This window comes from Podarcis melisellensis (genome assembly GCF_964234715.1).
Source record: "Podarcis melisellensis genome assembly, chromosome: 3".
Lineage (NCBI taxonomy): Eukaryota > Metazoa > Chordata > Lepidosauria > Squamata > Lacertidae > Podarcis > Podarcis melisellensis.
In genome coordinates, this window is record NC_138530.1 from 74,817,681 (window position 1) to 74,839,972 (window position 22,292).

The 22,292-nt window shown below is 41.9% G+C and overlaps 1 protein-coding gene across 2 annotated transcripts in view; it reads left to right on the forward strand.

The window, feature by feature from the left end:
* Positions 1–21,862, forward strand: part of SIM1 (SIM bHLH transcription factor 1) — a 53,213-nt gene extending 31,351 nt beyond the window's left edge. For both annotated transcript variants that reach the window (XM_081904624.1, XM_081904625.1), the window contains 4 exons: positions 2,480–2,627; positions 11,826–11,991; positions 18,120–18,525; positions 20,519–21,862. In XM_081904624.1, coding sequence (XP_081760750.1) covers positions 2,480–2,627; positions 11,826–11,991; positions 18,120–18,525; positions 20,519–21,258 — 1,460 coding nt within the window. In that variant the 3' untranslated portion in view covers positions 21,259–21,862. The remainder of the gene's footprint in view (positions 1–2,479; positions 2,628–11,825; positions 11,992–18,119; positions 18,526–20,518) is intronic.
* The last annotated feature ends 430 nt before the right edge of the window (positions 21,863–22,292 follow it).

The following is a 22,292-nucleotide window of genomic DNA, read 5'->3' on the forward strand; positions in this document are numbered from 1 at the left end:
GGCACAGGGGCCCTGGTCCTCTTTTGCATTGGTCACCCCATCACTATGGCAAAAAGAAAGAGATTATACTGAAAGCTAAAGGAATAGATGTGCTTCATGGATAATCAACTTGACTTTTGTGTAGGAGGGGGCGGGGATGTGTAGATGAGTTTTCCCATGTCATTCCTTAACTCCAAAATAATCTCAGGCCTATTAAGGTAATAAGAGACCCAACTCCACCCCTCTAGGTTTATTTTTAGAAAGCAACAAAGGATATGCACTTCCCTCATGCCTTCTGCTGAACTGCTTTATGATGTGTTAATGGTGGGTGATGGAATAGATTTGGCTTGAATAAATGACATGGTTTGAGAAAGGGCTGTGAGAAATCGCCTCTCAAGCCTGGCATGAGTGGGAATGCAACTTCTTAACAGAAGAACACTTTGGGTTTAGTCTTCAAATCAATTACAATTTTTAAAATTTTTGTTAAGTGATTTTGATGGGAAATCCATACTACCTCCTTGCCAACCTTTAATTTTGGGTTCTCTCTTTTGGTGTGTTGGTCCCTGATTCTAATTATATTTACAAGGGTGTGAATCCTATGAGGTTCGTTTTAATTTAGGGCAGGGCTTCAAAGAATCATCTGATGTTAGTGGCTTGGAATGCACTTTTCCAGAGCAGATCCTCATCACTGCTTAAACCGGCTTGCTGCTTGGTTTGCTCTTTCCTAGCTCTGTGCTTGTAACTGTAATACATACCACAATTGTGATAGAGACAGAAATTCAGCTGGCGAAAGGTATTCTGTAACTACATCTTCCTGCTGGGGAAAGTGGGTACTGTTAAAGGTGGGTAGTGTCTTTCCAAAACACACAAAGGGTTAGGCCTAGCTGCTACTGCAGACTTCAGACTAAATAGAAGTGATTGCAAAATTGTTCTTAAGTTGGAGACACTGCACAGGAAGGACTGGGGTTTTGTGTCACTTTAACAGCACAATCCTACACGTTTCCACAAAGAAGGGAATCCAGCTGAGTTCAGTGAGGTTTTCTCCCAGGTAAGTGGGCATAGAATGCAGTTTAATGGTGCAATCCTATGCCCTTTTCTAGACACGCACAACTCCCAGTTTGGGAGAGGTGATGAAAGGGGATTGGTTTATGACAGTTCAGTGGACATAAATTTATCTTTGGCTTGTTGTAGACGGGGTGGCAGGGGTGTGGCTGGTACAGCATTAGAACCTTCTAGATCTTCCCGTGGCATGCCCCTGAGCTGCCCTGCACTTCAGTGTTAGGGGATTAAAGATCTGATAGGGGATCATCCTCTCTGAGGAGGTCTGATGTATTCTATTACCTCTGACCATATGAATGCAACATAAAAGTCTTAACTCCAATTAATCCAGGTTGTTTTGGTTTGTGGTCCACAGCTTTTGGGACCCATCCTAATTAAATCTATAAGTCTATAGCTTTAAATGTGTGTTGCACTTTTAATTGCTGCCATTCTGCATGCACTGACTTGAAAGCGCTGCTGAAAACAATGAGACATTTAAGTAAACATGGTAAAGACAGGCTTGCAAAACATTTTGTACAATCTTTTATGACTGCTCAGAAGTAATTCCCATTAAGTTCAGTGGGTCTTACTCCCAGGTAAGTGTGTATAGAACTGTAGCTCAGTCTGTTTTCAGAATTGCTATGTTGATGTTTGACAGAGAAGGAGGTCATGACAGCTGAACTCTTTAGTAGTGTAGACACTACAAAGCCTTTAGTCTCTCTCATGACTGCCAGGAAAAGGCATTTTCACTAGAGACCATAAGAATGCCTTTTAATCTAACTGCTGACACTTGTGAACTCCAGTAACATAATAATCACATGCCAGAGACTCATTTTAAATTTGATTGACACCCTGGCTGGTAAGTAGACTGACTTTTGCTGTTAATGATTGATTGTGCTTTTGAGTTGCCATGCCCTTACAGTAGAGCATTACGTTTCTACCATCTGCCACCACTTTGGTCAGAATTGTAATGGGAAGTGCGGCTTCTTTCAAAATAGGTGGAGTGCAACAACTCCCACCATCCTTGGCCATGCTGGCTGGGGCTGATGGGAGGTTGAGTCCAACAACTTATGGAGGACCACAGTGTAAGTCGATGTGGTGGTCTGGAGAGGTGCCACATAATGTGCCCAATGACCTTAATGTACATCAACATGAATATAGAGGACTGGTAAAACCACATTCTATTTCTTTGCTGAGAACACTGACAACATCTCTCCGAGTTCACTTCTAATTGGTCCCACTCAACGCTATTCAACCTTGGTGAAGCTAAAGGGAAGTAGTTCTGGATAAGAGACCACCCAGTTGCCCAGAGCTTTCTAAAAAGCAGGGCACAAGTTAAATCACTGAAATATAATAAAGAAAATGGAGCCCTTGTAGAGATTTGTTAGAGTTCCTCTTTGAAGGTAAAACAGAAATGGAGTAACTGCTCATTAAATAATCAGCCCTTCTATTTCTTTTTCAGTGCTAGTGAAAGGTCAAGTTACCACAAAATACTATCGCTTCTTGGCCAAGCAAGGTGGCTGGGTCTGGGTGCAGAGCTACGCCACCATTGTCCACAACAGCCGATCTTCACGGCCTCATTGCATCGTCAGCGTCAATTACGTGCTCACGTAAGTACTAAATCCCATGAGGTTTCTTGTTACTCCCCAGCAGAGTGCCTGTGTCAACTCACATGAACATTGGGGCATTGCACACCAAAGTTTTGCTAATGCGCCAGTCCCATGAGTCTTGGAGAAGGGCTGTTGGAGAAAAATAAGTGCTTGATGGATTGCATCAAAGGTGCTCTTCTTTTTATTTTGCCTGTCATGGAAGTGCTTTAAGTGGGGGTCATAAAAAAAGGCAAATATTTCAGTCCTGCCAAGAAAACTCTCTTTGGCCCAGGGCTTGAGTTGACAAGGCCCATCCTTCTCCACGAGCTTGGTAGGAATCCACAAAGTTCTTTCATCTGCCTGAAAGCTTTTCCCTCCTGTCTTCTTCTGTTTCCCTAGAGGGGAAAGAACAAGATTTAGGGCTTTGTCACCCCTTGAGTTTGCTCCTTCTCCGCCTTTTTACAGTTGAAGGGGGCACCCTGCATTAAATAAAGTTTAATGCAGCGTAAAAGAAAGGTTTCAACGTACGGAGTTATTTATACTTAACAAACAGGACATCTGTTTTTCTTTTGCTCCCAAAAAGGGGGGGAAAACCTGGGAGTTTGAAGTTCTTAATTTTATCCAGAGTCTCTATCAAAGCCCCATGATTTCTTTCTTGTTCAAAGGGATGGAGACTTGCATGGAACTAGGTGGGGTGACCAGAAGGGGTTCAGTTAGCAAACTAATAAAATATAGGGGGGAAAGGGGGAGGAAGAGTAATGAAAATGTTGACTTTTGCCCTCACTCTTTATCCCATCATTGTTAATATTTAGGCACTGCCAGAGGTAGAGGTCTACGTGGATGGTATTAGACAGCATACTCAAGGTGACTCCCATGTGAATTTGTTACCTCTTAATGCAGTGCACAGAGCAATCCCTAGGTATATTAACTCATAAGTACATCCCACTGGGTTCAATAGATAAACACTCAAACAGGAGTGCAGACTTAGTTGCTTTCTGTTTTCAGGAGTAGAGTTGTTAAAGGGTAGTTAAGGGGAGATTCTCTCCCACTATCTGTAATTTATTTCTGGCTGTACTGGCTTACCTGTCAATAAAGTCCCATTGCTCTCAATGGGACTCACTTCTGAACAGACATGTCTAGGATTGCTTTTATGCAAGGTGACATAGAAAGTACTATGTGATTTGGCTCACTTGTGTGATGTTTTTATGTTACAAAAAGGTAAAAGTAGCCAAGGTCCATATTAGAGCAAGAATACCTATATTAGGCCAACCCAAGTCATGTGCTTTCAGTGAAGAGAGTGAGAGAGCCCATATATTCAAAGCACACTGCTTTCCCCCAAAGAATCTGGGGAACAATAATTTGTGTTTCACAGAGCTACAATTCCCAGCACCCTTAATGAACTTAAGATTCTTGGGGGAAGCCGTGCGCTTTAGATGTGTGGTGAGGATGTAGCCAGGGAGAGAGAGAGAAAAGCTGGTGATGCAAGAGACTGGAAGCCAGCATAGAAATCCAGTAAAAGCAGCCCTTTTGGTACCATTGTCTTAAATTTAAGGAAGTTGGTGGCATTGCAGCACAATCAATAGATATGCATCCAGATGAGGGGAACAGTATTTGAGGGGGGCACAGAAGAGGGGAAGTACATTTATAGGGGAGGGAGAGCCTGTGAAAAGCACCTTTCCTTCAAGTGACCATAGGGGTCTACCAATGGGGAGCGTGGAACTGACTGTGTGTGTGGGGAGCACTTTCCCTCCATTTTCCCTCTGGTCAGCCTATGCCCCAAGGTGCACCCAGAGCTCAGCACTTCTTTTTGTCTCAACAACATGCTTTGACCATAAGGAATCTGAATAATAACATTTCTGTAAAAATTTGTGGGTCAGTGAATGTTTTGCCCACTCCTTTCTACACCCTCTCCCCACTATTTTCCTTCCTTTTGCTGCCTTAGGTATTGGTTCCAGTCTGCCTTGCTAATTCTGAATACTTAGAGAATCTAGGTGTGGTAATTATTTTAGATTACTTGATTTGGATTGTGTATCCCCAGCCCACAGGCTTGCTAATTGAGAAAGTTCAGGTGCTTCTTTTGTTGCTAATAATGTTGTCACTGCGGTGATTAAAAAGCCACATCCTGTGGCTGCTGATGGAGTGATCACAGTTGCTGGTTATAGCGGTTTACCTGGCACATCTGGTGGGCCAGTGGGCTGGCTTGTTTCTCGTTACTGCCAATCAAGTAGATTTTTGCATTGATTCTCTTCTCTCTCCTTTGCTTTGACAGAATTGCTTTGCTATGTTTTGAAGGGGGGGGGCATGGCCAGGAGAAGGAGTAATAAGCAAGTGACCTTTGGTTCTACTGTAAAACCTTATGAACTTTCAAATGATCTAGGACAGTGTTTCCCAAACTTGGGTCTCTGGCTGTGTTGGACTACAACTCCCACCATCCCTAGCTAGCAGGACCAGTGGTCAGGGATAATGGGAATTGTTGTCCAAAAACAGTTGAAGACCCACGTTTGGGAAACACTGCTCTAGGAGATCCCTATTGCACGGGCTGCCTCATTCCCAGGGATGCCAACAGGATTTCCTGCTAAGGCAGTGTCTATTCTTACCAAGTAGATTTGTTTATATGGATCATCAAAAATCATTGTTGTCATTTGAACGGGATTGAAGGTTGACTTGGATGTGGGTTTTTGGCGCCCACCAGTTGGTGCCCACCCTTAGTCCATGGGCATTTGCTATTCTGGCAGAAGCTGATGAGATTTGGGGCCCAACAACATAGAGAGGGGGCCACAGGTTCCCCAACCCTGATTTACATGGTTGCAGCCTGGGAAGGAAACCCAAGTTTTCCCCAAAGCATTTATTTATTTAGAGCACTTTTACCCCACTCTTAAAGAAACTTCCTAAACAGATAATAATAATAATAATAATAATAACAACAACAACAACAACAACAACAACAACAACAACAACAACAACTCTGGGCGGCTTCCACAGAAACCAAAAATACACTAAAATCACACATTAAAAAGATTACAATCCCACCCTTGGGCTTGCAATCTAAAGGACAGGACACAATAGGAAAGTAGATTGGGAGAGAATAGGAAGAAAAAGCAAACCCAGGAATATAACAACAACAATAATTCTATTATTTAATACCCCACTCATCTGGATGGATTTCTCCTGCCATTCATTCTTACAAAGTTCTTCCAAGGGTCAGCTGGAATTGAAACAGTGCAAGGAGAGGAGAAGACAGCAGATTCTAGTCTCTTGGCTTTTGGTCCAGCTTCCCACATCTCCCTCTGCACCAGACTGTCAGTTGATGGAGGAAGAGCCTTATGGAGCTGCTATCTTGTTAAGAGCTGATGGAGTGGTTCTGATTTCCTTCTCTTGCCCTGCTGCAACTGGATAGAATGACAATTGCTCAATAGTGTCACTGGGAAGGAAAAGGCAGATTGGACTGTACAATGACTTACCAATAACTGAATATGGCAGAGTCAGAAGACAAGGAGCTGACATTTAAAAATATGCTACGTGTCAGGGATGATCATATGCTTTCACCTTCAGGGGAAAATATGGTGATAATACTCTTCTCCCAGTTTGTTTTCTGAAGAGAGAATGTGATGGAACCCTGGGAAGTGTTCATTTAAAAGGAATAACTGAAGGTATTATGTGTAATCTAAAGATAAACTTATTTGGCTTTTCAAGTAATGACAGACAAAGCAAACCTTTTAGCATGCTGGAAAGATTTCACTGTAGATTTTGTTGTTGTTTCCAAGTGCTTAAAACCTCCTTGGACTGTTATGGGCTACACAGGGTCAATAGGTGGGTTCAAAATAAACATTTCTATAATTCTAGAGACAATATTCTGCAAGTCGAGAGGCAGGTGTGGGCAGGGCAGTGGATACAACCTCTGTACAATAGGTTACATTTAACCCAATAAAAGCCGGTTGGTTTTTTTCTGCACTTCCACAATCTCCTCTTCTTCCTTCAGGCAAACAAGACACTTGATCACATTTCAAGGACACATTGGAGCCAGGCAAAAGGACTCGAGGAGGGTCCAGAGCAGGACTAGAGATATGCGTCACTTGAGGGGGGAGGCCTGGGGAGGACCCTGAAGGTCACACAGAGAGGCCTGAGGTTATCCTTAAAATAACTGCCAGTACAAGGGTTACTGATTCAACAGGAAAGTGCCTTTGCTGATATTAGGAATCTTAGGCTGCATACACACCATGTATTCAAAGCATACCCTCCCCAAGAATCCTGGGAACTGTAGTTTTTTAAAGGATGATGGAAATTATAGCTCTGTGTGGGGATAAACTACAGTTCCCATAATTCTTTTCTTCATTTTTTTGGACAGTGTGTGCTTTCAATGTATGTATGGGGTGTTCATAGCCTTCATTGGCATCTGATTATCTTGCTTTGGCACCATAGATGAAGTACATTGGACTGCCCATTTATGATCTTAAGCAAGAGTCTGTTTTCTTGAATTATAGGTTTTGCAGTTTTATATCCCTCATCCCTAACTTTCTCACTAGGGGCACACCAGATGCTGACCCCTCAAATTCCTTCTACGATTCCTCCCTCCACCTCTGCTACTGTTAGGTACACAATAACAATTGCATTTATATATTCAGAGTCCAAATCTCACATTTATTTTACCAGTTTAAATAAGGGTGCTGAATGTATATTTAGTCAAGCATTACAGCACCCAGGGCTTAAGCAGATTAGAAATGAATAAATCCAATTAAAGACCATGTCTGTGAAATTTGATAGGTCACCAGCATGAATGAACTGTTTGCACAGTAACAATAAAAACCCCATTAATGATTAGCAACTTACAAGAGGTTTAATCAAGGATCAAATATATAAGATGTAAAATATTTAGATTAAAAAGAGAGAAGATTTTGAATTCATACCAATAAATATAACTGTTTAATGATGTCTGTCTTTCTTTGGATGGTCATATTGCTATTATGTGTCTTTTGCTGGATACTCATCATCATAAATTGTAATGAACCTCTGGGGTTGTCTGCCCAAGATCTTGAAGTATACAAGAACTAAAAGATGTTTATTCAGTTCTGTCTCAAAAACCTTGCAGGAATGGAACCTACAGATTCACTGGGAATTATTCTTACTATTCACTGGGTTCCACTGTTCCTTGCACACAAACCATGCGCTTCCCAGCCACTTCTCAGCTATGTATCAATGTCAAGGAACTGCAACGTATTTCCCATTTTCACTTAGGAAGACTTTTAAATGGGAAGAGCTGTAGCACATGCAGGAAGTCCCAGGTTCCATGTGTGGCATCTCCAGGTATGGGGTCTGAAACTGGCATTTCAGTGTACAATCTGCCTAATACAGCAGTATTTAAGTTTAACGTAAATATGAAGCAAACAGAGCTGGTTACGTTACATTGAAGTCTTAGGTTGGTTATAGATTGGGCCATGAAACCAAAAGATCCATCTGCAGCCTCCTGAGACATATTTGAGTTTCTGTGGAGTTAACCCAGTTGAAGTCAATGGGACTGTGAACTGACTTAAATCCTCATGTTTTCATTAGCTTCAATGAAGTTTCATTTACAGAAATATTAACACAGTAGGTTTCTATGCTGCTTCATAGCTGAAGCTTCCAAACCAGCTCACATCCTCCATGAAATAAAAAGCGCATTGTAACAAAACCATCTCTTGATTCTCTTTGCATCAAGGCCAATGGTGAAATCTCCACTGGAAGGTTTAACTATCAGCTGTGATGGGAGCCCAGGTTATCTCCATGTCAAGTGCTTCCAAAAATCTCATACAGAATGACTAGCCCAAGATCATTTGAGATTCTTATCGTAACAGAATGAGAAATTGAACTTGGATCTTGTGATGCTCAATCCAACAGCACTCATATTAATGGTCCCCCCTCCCAACATGTAAAAAAGATTGCCTTGAAGATTGAGGTGAAAATGTCTAGTCTGGGAAACAGCTGGGGGTCCCTATTAACTTTGCATGTAATGGGGGATGCTCTCCTTCTGGTGTGTGAGGATTTACATTTCTGTGCTATTAATACAAATAAGAGATACTGTTTATGCATAAATGCTTGGATATTAAAGTAGAAATGCAAAGGTTGGCTTTGGGAAGATGCATTCTTAAAGGGAAGATGGGAGGTGTTGAAATTGGCTGTTTTATCTCTCATCTAATAGGCTTTCAGTGTATTCTCTGCAGACATGCTGCTAAAAAGCACCTATGAATTTAAAGTAATGGGAAATTATGCTATATATATAAAAAACAACCAACACACTAGCTTGCCCAGTGTTAACATTGCAGGATTCAGGGGCACCACCTTCTCCAAAGGATTGAGGGGGCCCGTGTGTGATGTCGCATGGGGGCCTTCTGAACATTGAGGAAGCCTGGTCCCTTAAAAAAAAGGGGGCGGCACAGTGCCTCGGCCCCCAAAAGCTGGCACCCTTGGCAGGATTACACCAAGTTAAAAGGGTATTGTTTCATCTGAAACATTGAATCAAGTTTCACTCTTTATAACTTTGGTGCCAATTCAGGGTGATGTTGAGGGGTTTTGTGGAACAAAAAGTTGGCTAACATTTAAATGCCTTTGTGAACTGTCTGAAGTGTCCTTTGGTATGCTTCATGTGCCTTGGTGCCTGCCCATACAAGGAGCCTAGATTGAGAGAGTAGGGTAATGTAAGCTGCTGCCAGGAATCTTCTTTATTGGGAGATCGGGGGGGGGGGGGGAGAGACATCTGTGAAATTGTTTGGACCCTAGTTGAGAGCCAGGAGGCTCTTGAGCAGGGAGATGTGTCAGAAGGAGAAGGAATTGATATTGGTCTATGTTTTTGAATAATTTATATTAATGGGTTTCCATAATGTATTTGTAACTACTGTTGCTTTTCATTTTCTGCACACCACATTATTCTTAGATATTATGTGGTATAGAAATGGCCTAAATAAGTACCTACTACTTCTGATTTGCTTGGATAGCTCAGCTGGTTACAGCATGGTGCTGATAATGCCAAGGCTGCAAGTTTGATCCCCGTATGAGACAGCTGCATAATCCTGGATTGCAGAGGGGTGGGCTAGATGAGCCTCAGGGTCCCTTCCAACTCTACAGCACTATGGAACATCAGTTGGACTTGCAAATCTCTCTTCTGAAGAAGCTAAGGCTGAAATCACTGCAGCTTGCAGCATCCCACCTATCTACCCTCTCGCTTTCGAAAAAGAGCATCTCTTTCTATGTGTGTTTTCACATTGCTTATGCCTCTTCCCATGTATATGTAGCTTTATAATTGGCCTTTAAAGCGAGATGAGTGCCACAACCCCAGAGTCGGTCACAACTGGACCTAATGATCAGGGGTCCCTTTACCTTTTTAATTGGCCTTTATCTGTATAAATTTTCAGTTTGTCACAACAGTATTGGCTTTTGTTATTGTCACTTCCTGCCAGGGTTTTTGCTAGCTGATTGGGCAGAGACAGCAAGTTAAACGGTCCTTTTTTTGCTTTTGGTGTAAATTCAGTCGCCAGCCTGCAGTGTCTGTGTTTATGGAACGGCAGTAAAATACACAAAAAGGCGGGGGGGGGGGATCTGCAGTGATTAGTACAATAACTCAGCTTTTCTCCTGAGATCAACCTATTTCTTAAGCACAGTGATTTATTCCTCCTAGAGCCCACAGTTCAATTTCTCTAACTGGGTGGCTCCAGGGTGAAGGAACTTGAGTTGGCAGAACAAGAGCCTCTTTTTCCAGGTGTAACATTTGCCAGACTGCTGTGCAGTAGAAAAGTGACATTCAGAAAGGTTTTGCCCCTCCTGAAGTAGTCGAGTCCATTCTACCTCTTCCAAACTCAACTCATTAATTCTGCTGCATGTGAAGCTACAGTGAGGCTATAGAATTTGCTGCTGTAAGAAGTGGTGATGGTTGGTTCCCACCCCTTTAGAAGGGGATTAGACAAATTAATGGAGGATAAGACTATCAATGGCTACTACCACCTCCAGAATCAGAGGCACCATGCCTTTGATCAGTCTCTGAGAAAGAGGCCTGTTGGCCTTGTGTCCTGCTTTTGGACTTCCTTTAAGCATCTGGTTGACTACTTTAGGAAAGCAGGATCCCACCAGGGCTTGTCCTATGTTCTTAATGTAGGTTATGAAGGTAAGCCAGGCCATTGTACAAAACCTCCATTATGTCTCGACACCCATTCCATTGAAATAAACACCAACGGACACAAGGCAGAAACCTGACAAATGACCAGAAGCATTTGTATATTCAGATTGATTGTACCTCATCTGTCAATCTCTAGACAAGCCAACTTTTCAAACCACCACAATAGTTTATATTGCTCCGTGTATTCCCAGTTATAAATATTTTTGCATGTGGTATAATATAGACTAGACCTGTCACTTTTATACTGGAGGTCCGGCTTTGCCCAATTCCAGTTAATGAGCCACTGTTCTTGGCTTGTTTAAAGTTATGTAATGAATTAACTCTAAACTAATGAGTTATCCATCAAATGTGGATTGTCTATATTGAGACCCACACTGCTGTCATTTTAATATATATAGTGGCCTGCACCACAAACACTTCAGGTGGATTTACTTAACTAGAGCAAAATTTGGAGCAAACTTCAACACTTCTAGTTTTTTAAGGGATTTCCCCCTCAGGTCTCATGTGTAGATTATAATAAATGAATCCTCTTGTTTGTCATTTGAAAAGCCTCAGAAATTTGGATATATTCTTAGTGATTGTGTACTCTTTGTCGTCTTAGACCATTTTGTGACTATGTACTGTTATAAATCTTTCCTTCCAATGGATGGTTTCAATTGTATCTATTTATTGCCTTCATTAATGCTTGATGCTCTTTGTTGTGCCATCTGCATTCAGTGACTCCTTATTGACATATGGAGCACTGGGCATGAAATTTAACTATGCTCATCACTACATTTGAAGAATGCTCTGTATGAATGGACAGTCTCCACTGCTCATGTGGAGCATTCTCTTGTCCAGGGAAGACTGTTTGATGTGTACCTTTGCTATTCTCTATTTTATTTATTCCTGAGCCACTGCCTCCCCTTTCCACTTTTTTTCTGTAGTCTGGAAAGAGACTCACATTTCCTACAGGTATGTATATTTTATGGGATGATTTCTTACAAAAGGGATCAAGACACTGCATAAAATGAAAGCTATACAAGTTAACCCCAAATTGTCTTGGATGGTATTAATTTCGCCTTATTCCTTTTATCCAGGGATACAGAATATAAAGGACTACAGCTCTCATTGGATCAAGTTTCAGCAACAAAGCCATCATTCCCATATGCAAACTCAACACCAACAATCACTGACAACAGAAAAGGAAGCAAGTCACGTCTGCCGAGCACAAAGTCAAAATCTAGGACATCTCCATATCCACAGGTATGAATAACATGATTTTTTCATTATTATGGTTGTGCTTCATATGTTTTAAAGAAGGTCTAACTCCATATAAGGGAGTTTCTTATGCTCCCATGTCTTGGAGAGACCCCATCTGAAGCTCTGGAGATCCATTGCTAGTTGAGTGTAGACAGTATCGAGCTAATTGGATCAACAGGTCTGATTTGGAGCAAGGCAGCTTCCCCTGCAACATATATTCTATGTTCATGTGGGAAATAAATTATCTAACTCTGGGGCCACAACTGAAAATATTTTCTTGGTGTCCCCATCTGCTAATCTTACTTAGTAAACCATATATATATATATATATATATATATATATATATATATATATATGCTTTCGTAGATTTTCACGGGTACAGGAATGCAGGTTTTGGTGTCCTCGGGTGTCTTCCCGTGTAAAAGTTGGGGTGTCTAGGCGACGTTTCGACGAGGTCTCACTCGTCATCTTCAGGCTGGTGCTTTCGGCTTCTTGTTACTGGAACAGAGCAGGATCTCAGTGTTTGAGTTCCTATAAATACTGTTGAGGGGGTGTGGTGTATAGCCTCCAATGTTCTGGGCAGAGAGGAAGTTCCCAGGCTAGTGTGCCTTTTCTTCTTTTGTTCCTTAATTACTTGAGGGATATCTTGAGTGATTTCTTGAGTGATATCCTGAGTACCACTTAGGTGGGTCATTAGGTGTGGATTAGTTGCTAAAGTCTTTGTGTCTTGACCTCTTGAACTTTGTGAAGAGTTTTTCTGAGAAGATGGCTGTACTGCACTTAGTTGTGCTCTGGCTTGGCTTCGTGTATAGGGGCGAGCTGTGGTTTTGTGGCCTGTGTCAGCCAGATCTGTGTAGGGATTGCACCCCCCTGCAAATGTGGTGTGTGTGTGTGTATTAGTGATTAGGACATATGGAGGAAATTCCATCATATCCTTGCAACTCTCCTACAGAAGAGACCTTCTCTGCTTAATGGAGGCTGCCTGCATGGTTTTGAACTCTAGTAGATTAAATGATGAGGAAAAACTGAACATATGAGGTGTGAGCAGGTAGTGAGCAGAGAGTATTATGAAGGTCAGTGGGCAGGGCTAGCTCTTCCATTAAGCTGAGTAAGGCGGCTGTCTCAGATGGCAGGTACTAAGTGTTGGTGCAGGGCGTAGAGTTGGAGAGGTAGATGTGCTTGCTTTATTATATGAAATGAAAGTGATAGAATACATCAATGCTGTTTCAGACAGTAAAATTTCAATTTAAGCAGGCAGCAAATCCTACCATACCTACATACCTTAATCTAAAGAATGGAAGAATCCCTACCTATTCTCTAAAGCCTCCAGAAGTGAGCATGACAATTTTTCCAGCAAGACTCACACTAATAGTAAATTAATAAATGCAGAGGAGGGGGAGGAATAGCATACCTGTCCTTAAGAGTGTGTGTGTTCCTTCCTTGTGAACACTGATTGAAGGTCCTCGCTGGAGCTAGGAGAGCCAGCTGACTTTTTGAAACCTGGGGGATTTATACCATTTTGGTCAAGGTGTTCCAACAGAAAAGAGAGGAAGGCCTTGAGATGAGCAATTTCAACAATTTCCAATAGTTCTACTGCCTTTTCCCCAGAGCTCCTGGCCAGCTTCACCTGGTCCATATTGCAGATTAAGTGTTTGAAAGGAAATCATCCTTGTGGGGTATGACTAAACTCATTATCTATTGTCTGCTCACTGTCTTCAAATTATCAGGTGGTGAATAAAGGTTACCAGATGTCCCCGTTTCCCAGGGACAGTCCCTGGATTTGCACATCAGTCCCCATACAAAATCCATTGAAGTTGAAAATTGTCCCCGGATTTATTGAAAAAAATCTGGTAACCTTAGAATAGACTGTATGTACTGGCAACTAAATGTACATGTGCTGACCTTTATGCAAAGTGTGAGGAACTCAGGGTGTTTTCTGAATGCCCTCAGGGCATGTTTTGAGATCAAACTTGTACCAAAGTCACCAGAGTTCATCATGTCACATTAGAGTTATGTCAATTTTCTTACCTATGCTATGATCTACAGTAATAAACAACAGAATAAGTACAGATTGACACACACCTATTCACAGTACAGCAGGAAATTGACAAGAGGTATTATTGATAATGATAATCTGAATGTAATCTTTCCTTATAATGGCCGTATAATGAAAAGTACTCTTTCTATAATGGAAACACTTGGTCAGCATCTGGTCTGACCTTTCAGGGGTTCTTCTGCAATTCATTTTTTAGCGCTGTTGGAGAATTGTGTTTAAGCCACTGATTGGAATGTTATTTGCAGCTGTTTAACTCCAAACTTATTTACTGTAATAGCCTTGGCTGATGAGTGTCAATGAAATATTGCTAAGCTTTCATGTGATGAATATTGATATCTCCTCCAAAAGGGAACCATCTCATACTGCAGCCTGTTACTTTCATTTAGAAACTTCTGTTTCGTTGATTAAAAAGGACTGTATAAATAATGGGTTGGATCCAAAGGTGGCTTTGCAGAAAGGGCTTCTTACATAAGTTAGGATATCTGTTTTTTGTTTGTTTGTTTTGTTTTTGCCAATCCCACCACCACCACTCTCCAAAATACACTTCCAAAGTCTGGGGAACAAAGAGTAGAAAGGAATAAAATATGACATGGCAGGGTAGCTGCAATACTTGGGTGGTGTGTTGGGGGGTCAGATTAGTGATAATCCAGTTCCCACTAAGGCAAAGTTGCCATAAGATACCACTCAACACATTCAGCCCACCAGACTTCATACCAATAGACCCATACAAATCTTTACCAACTCTGAAAAACACAAGGGAGAATATCTCCATTTTCTATCACTAAAAGTAACCCCCAAACTGGCATTGACTCACTAGCAGCAGAGGTTAGTTTAATGGTTGTGCTGTTACTTTAATCTAAGCCTTTTGCCATCTGTTCTGCCTATAAGAGTGAATGCAAAATGAACATACGTAAGATTTCAGAGTTACTTTAGTAAAAAGCAAGATAAAAGTGATTTAAAAGCATGCATATGTTCTCAGCACAGTGCAGACTGCATCTGTGATTCCCCCTCAAGTTTCAGGCACAAATTAAGAAGAAAGTTGCAAATGGCCAGTACTGCAGAAACCTTTGATAGCAAAGGAGACTTTATTGAGAAGGCTTTTCTCTCCCTCCTCCTTTGTAAGAGCAGTTGTGTTGCCCAGGAATTGAAAGAAGAGTCACATAGGTTGTAGCACACATTTGACTTTGGGTGGGAAGCCTGGTTCTGTTGTCCTTGGCCAGACTGGCACTGAGACCTATCAAGGTCTGATGAGAAGGGTTTGTGTGCTGTTGCCCCAAGCCAGCCGGCAAGAATGTGCTAGCGCTTAGCAGCTTAATAAAGTTACAATCCGGCGCATACTGATGCATGCTTAAGTTCCCCTGAAATCTACCGCGTGCATTCTCAGTTTTCTCAGCCTCTCTTCTTAACCTAAGTGTTTTACAGCTTTGTAACTGGTAAGCCGATCTGTTCCCCCGAAGCAGCTTGCGTTGTAAGAGCCTGAAAATGTAAGCTTTGCAGCTCTTTCAACAAGAAAAGGAGGGAGTGGGGAGCTAGACTCTCGTAAAATGTATTGATTTTCCTATTTTGTCTCAGTATTTATATAAAGCTTAGGTAAAAAGAGAGACCATGAAAGAGTTTACCTCCTTTTGGCTGCTGTCCAGAAACCACTTAGAGCCGACTCACATGATCTGCCCTTTCACTGCATGGGGATTTTTTGTAGCCACCTTGCCAGGGTGATATATAAAGAACCTGATATATATACATATATATGCTATAATGCATAACTTAATTTGAGCCAGGGCGCTCAGTTACAGAACCTGTTCTTAATGCCAGGGATTGACATCATTATTATACAAGATTTATATACTGCTTACTAGAACAAGCAGCTTACGGAATACAGTCTGTAATATTTATTTTAAAACACCAATAAAAAATAAATATAAAAACAAATGAAATATAAAAGAACACTGGTGATTCTAAAACACTTATGTTTGCTCAAATTACATTTCTGGGCCATGGGCGTAGCCAGGATTGGTGGAGGGTGGGGGCAGCCAAAGTTGTTGAACTTTACTGAGAAAATGAGGGGTAAAAATACCCCATAAATAGGACATTGCGGGGGGTAGGCTTCTGCTGGGGAAGGGACAGAACCTCCGATAACTGAGTACTTTCAAAGCTTTTCAATAATATTTGTGGATCTAGTCGCAATCCCCCCCCCCCCCCGATTCAGATCAGAGCATATTCCAGATTGTACCCCATGGCTTTCGCCCAAAATAAATGTGGGTAAAGCACACTTATTTAAACATGAGATTGAGGCTGGTGAAGTACAGCTTGCATTATACTTAAATAGTACTATTATTGCAACTTTCGTGTGCTTAAGCAACAGGGCAAAAACACAATGCAAGCTGTCCCTAATATGAAGCACTATGGGTGCCTCTGGTAATGCCATCCTTGGTCAATGCTCACTCCCCCATCTCTTGTCATTCTGCTGGCACACTGGATAAGCACACTGGATGTCAACTCTTGTTCCAGGAACTGCCAGTCCCTCCCACTGAAAGCTATCAGTACAACAGGAAGAACTGGGCTGACTGGAGATGGTCAGAAATAGATCATATGAACTCTCTGGTGCTCCTTTACTGCCAGTAGTCCTTTTAGTTCTGGAAAGTGGTGACTGATTTCAGGAGCGACTCCAGGCCAAATAAGCTCTTAGTGTTTGTCCCAAGTTTTATCTTGTAATTTGACTAAACAAGTCATGTTAACAGCTGTAGAAGAGTTGACAGGAGGAAAATGAGAAGAAACCACTTCCAAATATGGTTGGAATTGGTCAAGAGCATGCTTCTATTTTGGCCTCATATTTCTCCCCCTCTCTTTTAATTTCATTTCTTCTTCATGAGAACTTAATTTGGTTTCCTGCCCCCAAATATACCTCCACCTTCTTCTTATTTGTTTGTGGAGAGGTGAAATTAAGGTGTATCAAAGCAATTGTTATCTCATACTTTCCGGTGCATTTTCCTATCGCTCTCCTTACTGCAAAAAGTATTATATTTTGGGAAGTGGGTTTGTTATGGAAGACTTTAGCATTATTTACCTGAGATACTTGTACACCAGAAGCAAATGTTAAAAACTAACTAACTAACTAACTTCACAACCTGAATATGTGATTGAATTCCACCAGAAAATAGTGACAGTCTAGAAGTGCCATGAATACTACTGTTGAACTAAGTTGAACATGTGTTTCAGTAAACGTACATAGAATTGCAGCAGTGATGCCTAAAAAACTTAAGAGCCTTTTAAGTACATGGCTGTGGATTCTGGGAAAGCAACGAACTTAGAAACAAGTGTTTGCAGGTGAGGAGGGGGAAATGACTGCCCAAACATAGTTTTCTGGCCTCTATAAGCACTTGGGAAATGGTGTCTTCATTTGCCACTTTTAAACCTGAGAGCCAGCAAATAAGTATTAAGGAAACTTCTTAGCTTGTGGAGTTTAAGTGAAACATCATATTGGCACAGTAAGCCCATAAAGCAGAGTGAGTGGGTGTTGCTGTTACAGCAGTATCACTAGACACAACAGAGCACTATTGTGAAAAGCTCTTGCATAACATGGGATTATATGGAGAGGGCTAGAGGTGGCAGTGGGTCTGATGCCTCTTCATGGAGTCTTAAAAGGATTTTGGCCATTGGGATTGTGGCTGAATAGACAAAAACAGTCCCATTTGACTTCTATAGCTTTTACATTTATGATTCCAATCAGGGTTTTTTTCCAGCTGGAACTCACTGGAACTCAGTTCCAGCACTTCTCAGGTGGGTGTCATTGGTATTATAAGAGAACAAGGGAGGTGTTCCTGATGAGTTATGGCCCCTCTTTTTCTTGAAAAATAGCACTAGTTTCAGTGCAGAAAGCTTTGTAGTGCTATGTAGCAGTGAGAAAGCAGGCATTCTGATTCACAGCCTAGTTATGGATGCAACTTGTCTTAGTCCTTCTTCAGTTCTAACTCCTCTCTTTTGTGAATTGGGTTCCGAGTTGTCAGTAAATCAAATTGCTTCTTACACCATATCCCACCGTTAATGTCTTCTTTTCCCTTTTTCTTTGTATTGCAGTATTCTGGATTTCATACAGAAAGATCTGAATCAGACCATGAAAGCCAGTGGGGTGGTAGCCCACTGACCGACACTGCCTCTCCACAATTGATGGATCCCATTGAAAGGCCAAACTCTCAGCATCACGATGTCTCCTGTGCCTATAGACAATACTCAGACCGCAGTGCTCTCTGCTATGGTTTTGCACTTGACCATTCCAGGTTGGCTGATGACAGACACTTCCACACTCAGGCCTGTGAAGGCAGCAGGTGTGAGGCTGGCCGATACTTCCTTGGCACACCACAGTCTGGGAGGGAAGCGTGGTGGGGTTCCCGATCTGGCCTTCCCTTAACCAAATCTTCTCCTGAGAGCAGAGAAGCCTATGAAAACAGCATGCCTCATATAACTTCCATACACCGAATTCACGGTAAGTGGTAAATGTACTGGAAGGCAGGTTGTGGTAGCAACATTGAGCCAGGAATTGAAAGGCTTGCCTCGAATGGTCTCAAGTTGACCATTTATGGACCTAACAATGGAGTTAGGAGATATCTGTGGTCTGTTTGTTGACTATCACCTTACCTGGAAGTAGGGATGGGGGAGAATTTCAATTTGGGTCACATTTAAAGGTGAATCTATCCAATTCAGACATTCCAAAACTGTGTGAGCACCAAAACACAGCCATCCTTCAAAATTCACACTTATCCAAATTTTGCTATGCAGTTCTCCAACCAACCAGTGGTTACAAAAATGCATATATTAAGGGAAAGTGTGTGTAATTTTTTTTTTAAGTTAATTTCTGTACCACTTAATATATAAAAATAACTCTAAATCGTCTATAGAAAACTAAAGTAGCAGTAACAGGCAACTTAAACAACAATCAAATGTTGCAAAAATACAGTTCCATAAACAAATACCACATTAATGCAAATTGTGAATAAATACAGACCAAAATCAACATCTTCTCTAATACACCTCCCTCTCAGCCTCCTGGCTCTCACCCAGAGCCCAAACAAACTCACTGCTCACCCTCATAATCTCACAAAAAAAAGAGAAGATTCTTGGAAACTAGATATTAGTGAGAATGACAAACAAATACATTATATTTGGAAAAATTGATTTTACCCATCAATATTCAGGGCACTGGTGTGTGTGTGTGTGTGTGTGTGTGTGTGAGAGAGAGAGAGAGAGAGAGAGAGAGAGAGAGAGAGAGAGAGAGAGAGAGAGAGACAGACAGACACAGATTTTTAAAAGGACCATTTCAGCCAGTCAATTGTTATTATTCTGCATTATAATTATTGTAATGTATTTATGGCCCACATTTTCCCCAAGTTGGGATTCAAGGTGGCTTGCAACATTTAAAACAACATTATAAAATACAATTAATAAAAAAAATGCTTGAAATACAACAGAACACATTTAACACCAACAAATTATATGGCTACTTGTAAGTTAATTCTGCTTGCATAGTAGGACTTCCAAAAGTGTGACCATGATTGAAGTGTCAAGCATCTTTAAAATTAGGGAATATTTTTTCTATCAGAAATGAAGTTTTACACTCATTGGCCATATTTGACAAGTGGGGGCATCCCTTGTCAATCATTTAATACCATAATATGGCATCAGGTGAATCCGATCTTTGCAGAAAGCAATGGGACTTGTATTTGGTGCAAAATTTAAATAGTGCTGAATGCAAGCCAATTATAATAATAAAAAAGCCTTCCAATTCCAACCCTTCCGATGTCTTCTAAAAGTTGTGTAATTCTTTATCTCCTTGACATCTGAAGGGAGGGTGTTCCACAGGGAGGGCACCACTACCAAGAAGCCTATAACGAAAGAATGATGAGGAGTCCACTCTAAACTGTGCGTTTTTTGTTGTTCTTTGGCAGCTGTGGCTTTACCTGTTTCACACCTGATGTCAGGTGTGTGTGATAGGCGGGCATGGCCAGCCAAAAATCACTTTGTGGGACAAATTGGGCAGCTGATTTGGTGCGCCTAGAGTGACCCATTAGCTGCAGGTACCCCACCACTGCCCTAGAGTCTAAACCAGAATCCCCCAACTTGTGTGATGTTTTGAACTACAAATTCCATAATCCCTGACCACTGGTCATACTGTCTGGGATTGAAGGTTGCTAGAGCCTAAGAAGATCTAGGTTGGCAAAGGCTGACTTGGATCATGACAGGGGAGTTCTGTCAGTTGTGCCCTTCTGCTGATACTTCAGTGTTGTGAACTGGTCGCAAGGTCAAAGAAACAGGTGGTGGGGAGGCTTAATTTCACCATTTCATGGTTGCAGAAGACTTGTAGTTGTTATAAGAGTTATATTCCCACGGAATGTGCATAAGGTCTGAATGTTCTGCTGTTCTCTGACTGTGTACAGCCCGTTGCTGATTGCATCTCTCCTTTGTTTTACCCCACTTTCTAGGAAGAGGGCACTGGGATGAAGAAAGCGTTGTCAGTTCCCCAGACCCTGGTTCTGCTAGTGAATCAGGTGACCGATACCACTCTGAGCAGTATCAGGGCAGCCCACATGAGCCCAGCAAAATCGAGACTCTCATAAGAGCGACTCAGCAAATGATTAAAGAAGAAGAAAACAGGCTGCAGTTGCGGAAGTCGACTCCCGATCAGCTGGTTTCCATTAACGGAGCAGGGAAAAAGCACTCTGTTTGCTTCGCAAGCTACCACCACCACCAGCAACAACAGCTGAGAGGAGATGCCTGCAGGGTCCCTAGTGTCACCAACACATCTCCCTGCGAACACACACAGCAACAAGATGGGAAGATGATGAGCCCTCACGACAATGACTATGACAACAGCCCCACGGCACTGTCTAGAATAAGCAGCCCCAATTCTGACCGAATTTCTAAATCCAGTTTGATACTGGCTAAGGACTGCCTTCAGTCAGAAGTGTCGCCTCATCAAACTCCAGGGGATAACTCTGCAGAATCCCCAAACTATTACAATTCCCATCGGCAGTACTTTGATAAGCATGCATACACGCTAACAGGATATGCTCTGGAGCACCTTTACGACAGCGAAACCATCAGGAACTATTCTTTGGGTTGCAATGGGTCACACTTTGATGTGACGTCTCACCTACGGATGCAGCAAGATCCAGCACAGGGACATAAGGGGACATCTGTTATAATAACCAATGGAAGCTGATGGGTGTTTCCCAACCCCCTTTTCATTTCTCTTCTTTTTTAAAAAAGTTTGTGCTAGGAAAATATCTTTGCAGTAGTAACAGCAGGCACACGTGTTTTGATACCCTTCCTGTTACTGGCATTTGATAAAACTACAATGCACTAGAGAGAATACTTGTAAGGTACTGGGGAAGTGTTGCTTTATCTAAGTTACTGTTGAAAATGCACTGGTCTCAGTTAAGGTTACAGTAGTCAGTTGAATCACAAAGCTGATGCTATATTGTGGTGGTGGAGAGCTATGCTGGGAGCTTCTGGGGTACATCAAGTGAGCAGATTTTTCATTGTGTGGTAACGTAGAGAGAGCGACTGAATTTCTAAGCCGCTGGCTACGTGCCACACCCTCATAAGACAAAAACTGCTATGCACTCTTTCCATGAAAAAGAAAGTGAAATGCAGCCCCCCCCCCATTTTAAAGCAAAGCTATCTGCGCAGTTTCATATTTATACTGGTCCTGCTTCTCCAGTGACTGCAAAGAATGGCTAGATAAAAGTTAGAGGGCTGGTGTGGTTCTTTGATAGGGTGTTGGCTATTATATGGGTATTTGACCTGGAAGATGACTTGCTGGACGACAACAAACAGACAGGGAGAGACAGAAGGGCGGTGAGCCATTCTTATCCTGGTTTGGAGTAGCAGAAGAGATGTAACTGCCAAGGCCATTGACTCCTGGGGCCTGGGGCACCCGATCATTTTTTTAAAGTGGCAGGGGTCTCTCAATGTTCAGAAGGGGCCCCAGTGCAATGTCAGGACGTTGAGTGCTGCTGCGCATGGGTCCCTTCAATCTTCTGGAAACTGCATAGTTATACAGGAGAGGAGACTATCAGATTGTGATCACTTTGTGGGAAATGGTTACATTCTGGGAAGGAGTATAGTAGAAGATAGAGCATAGTGGAAGTTAAGCACGAAAAGGAAGAGCATTCAAACATAATTTCCCACAACTTGGCATGCCCTGTCCTCGGTCTAAGAATAACTGAGTTGTGTGTGGAGAGAGAACTTCCT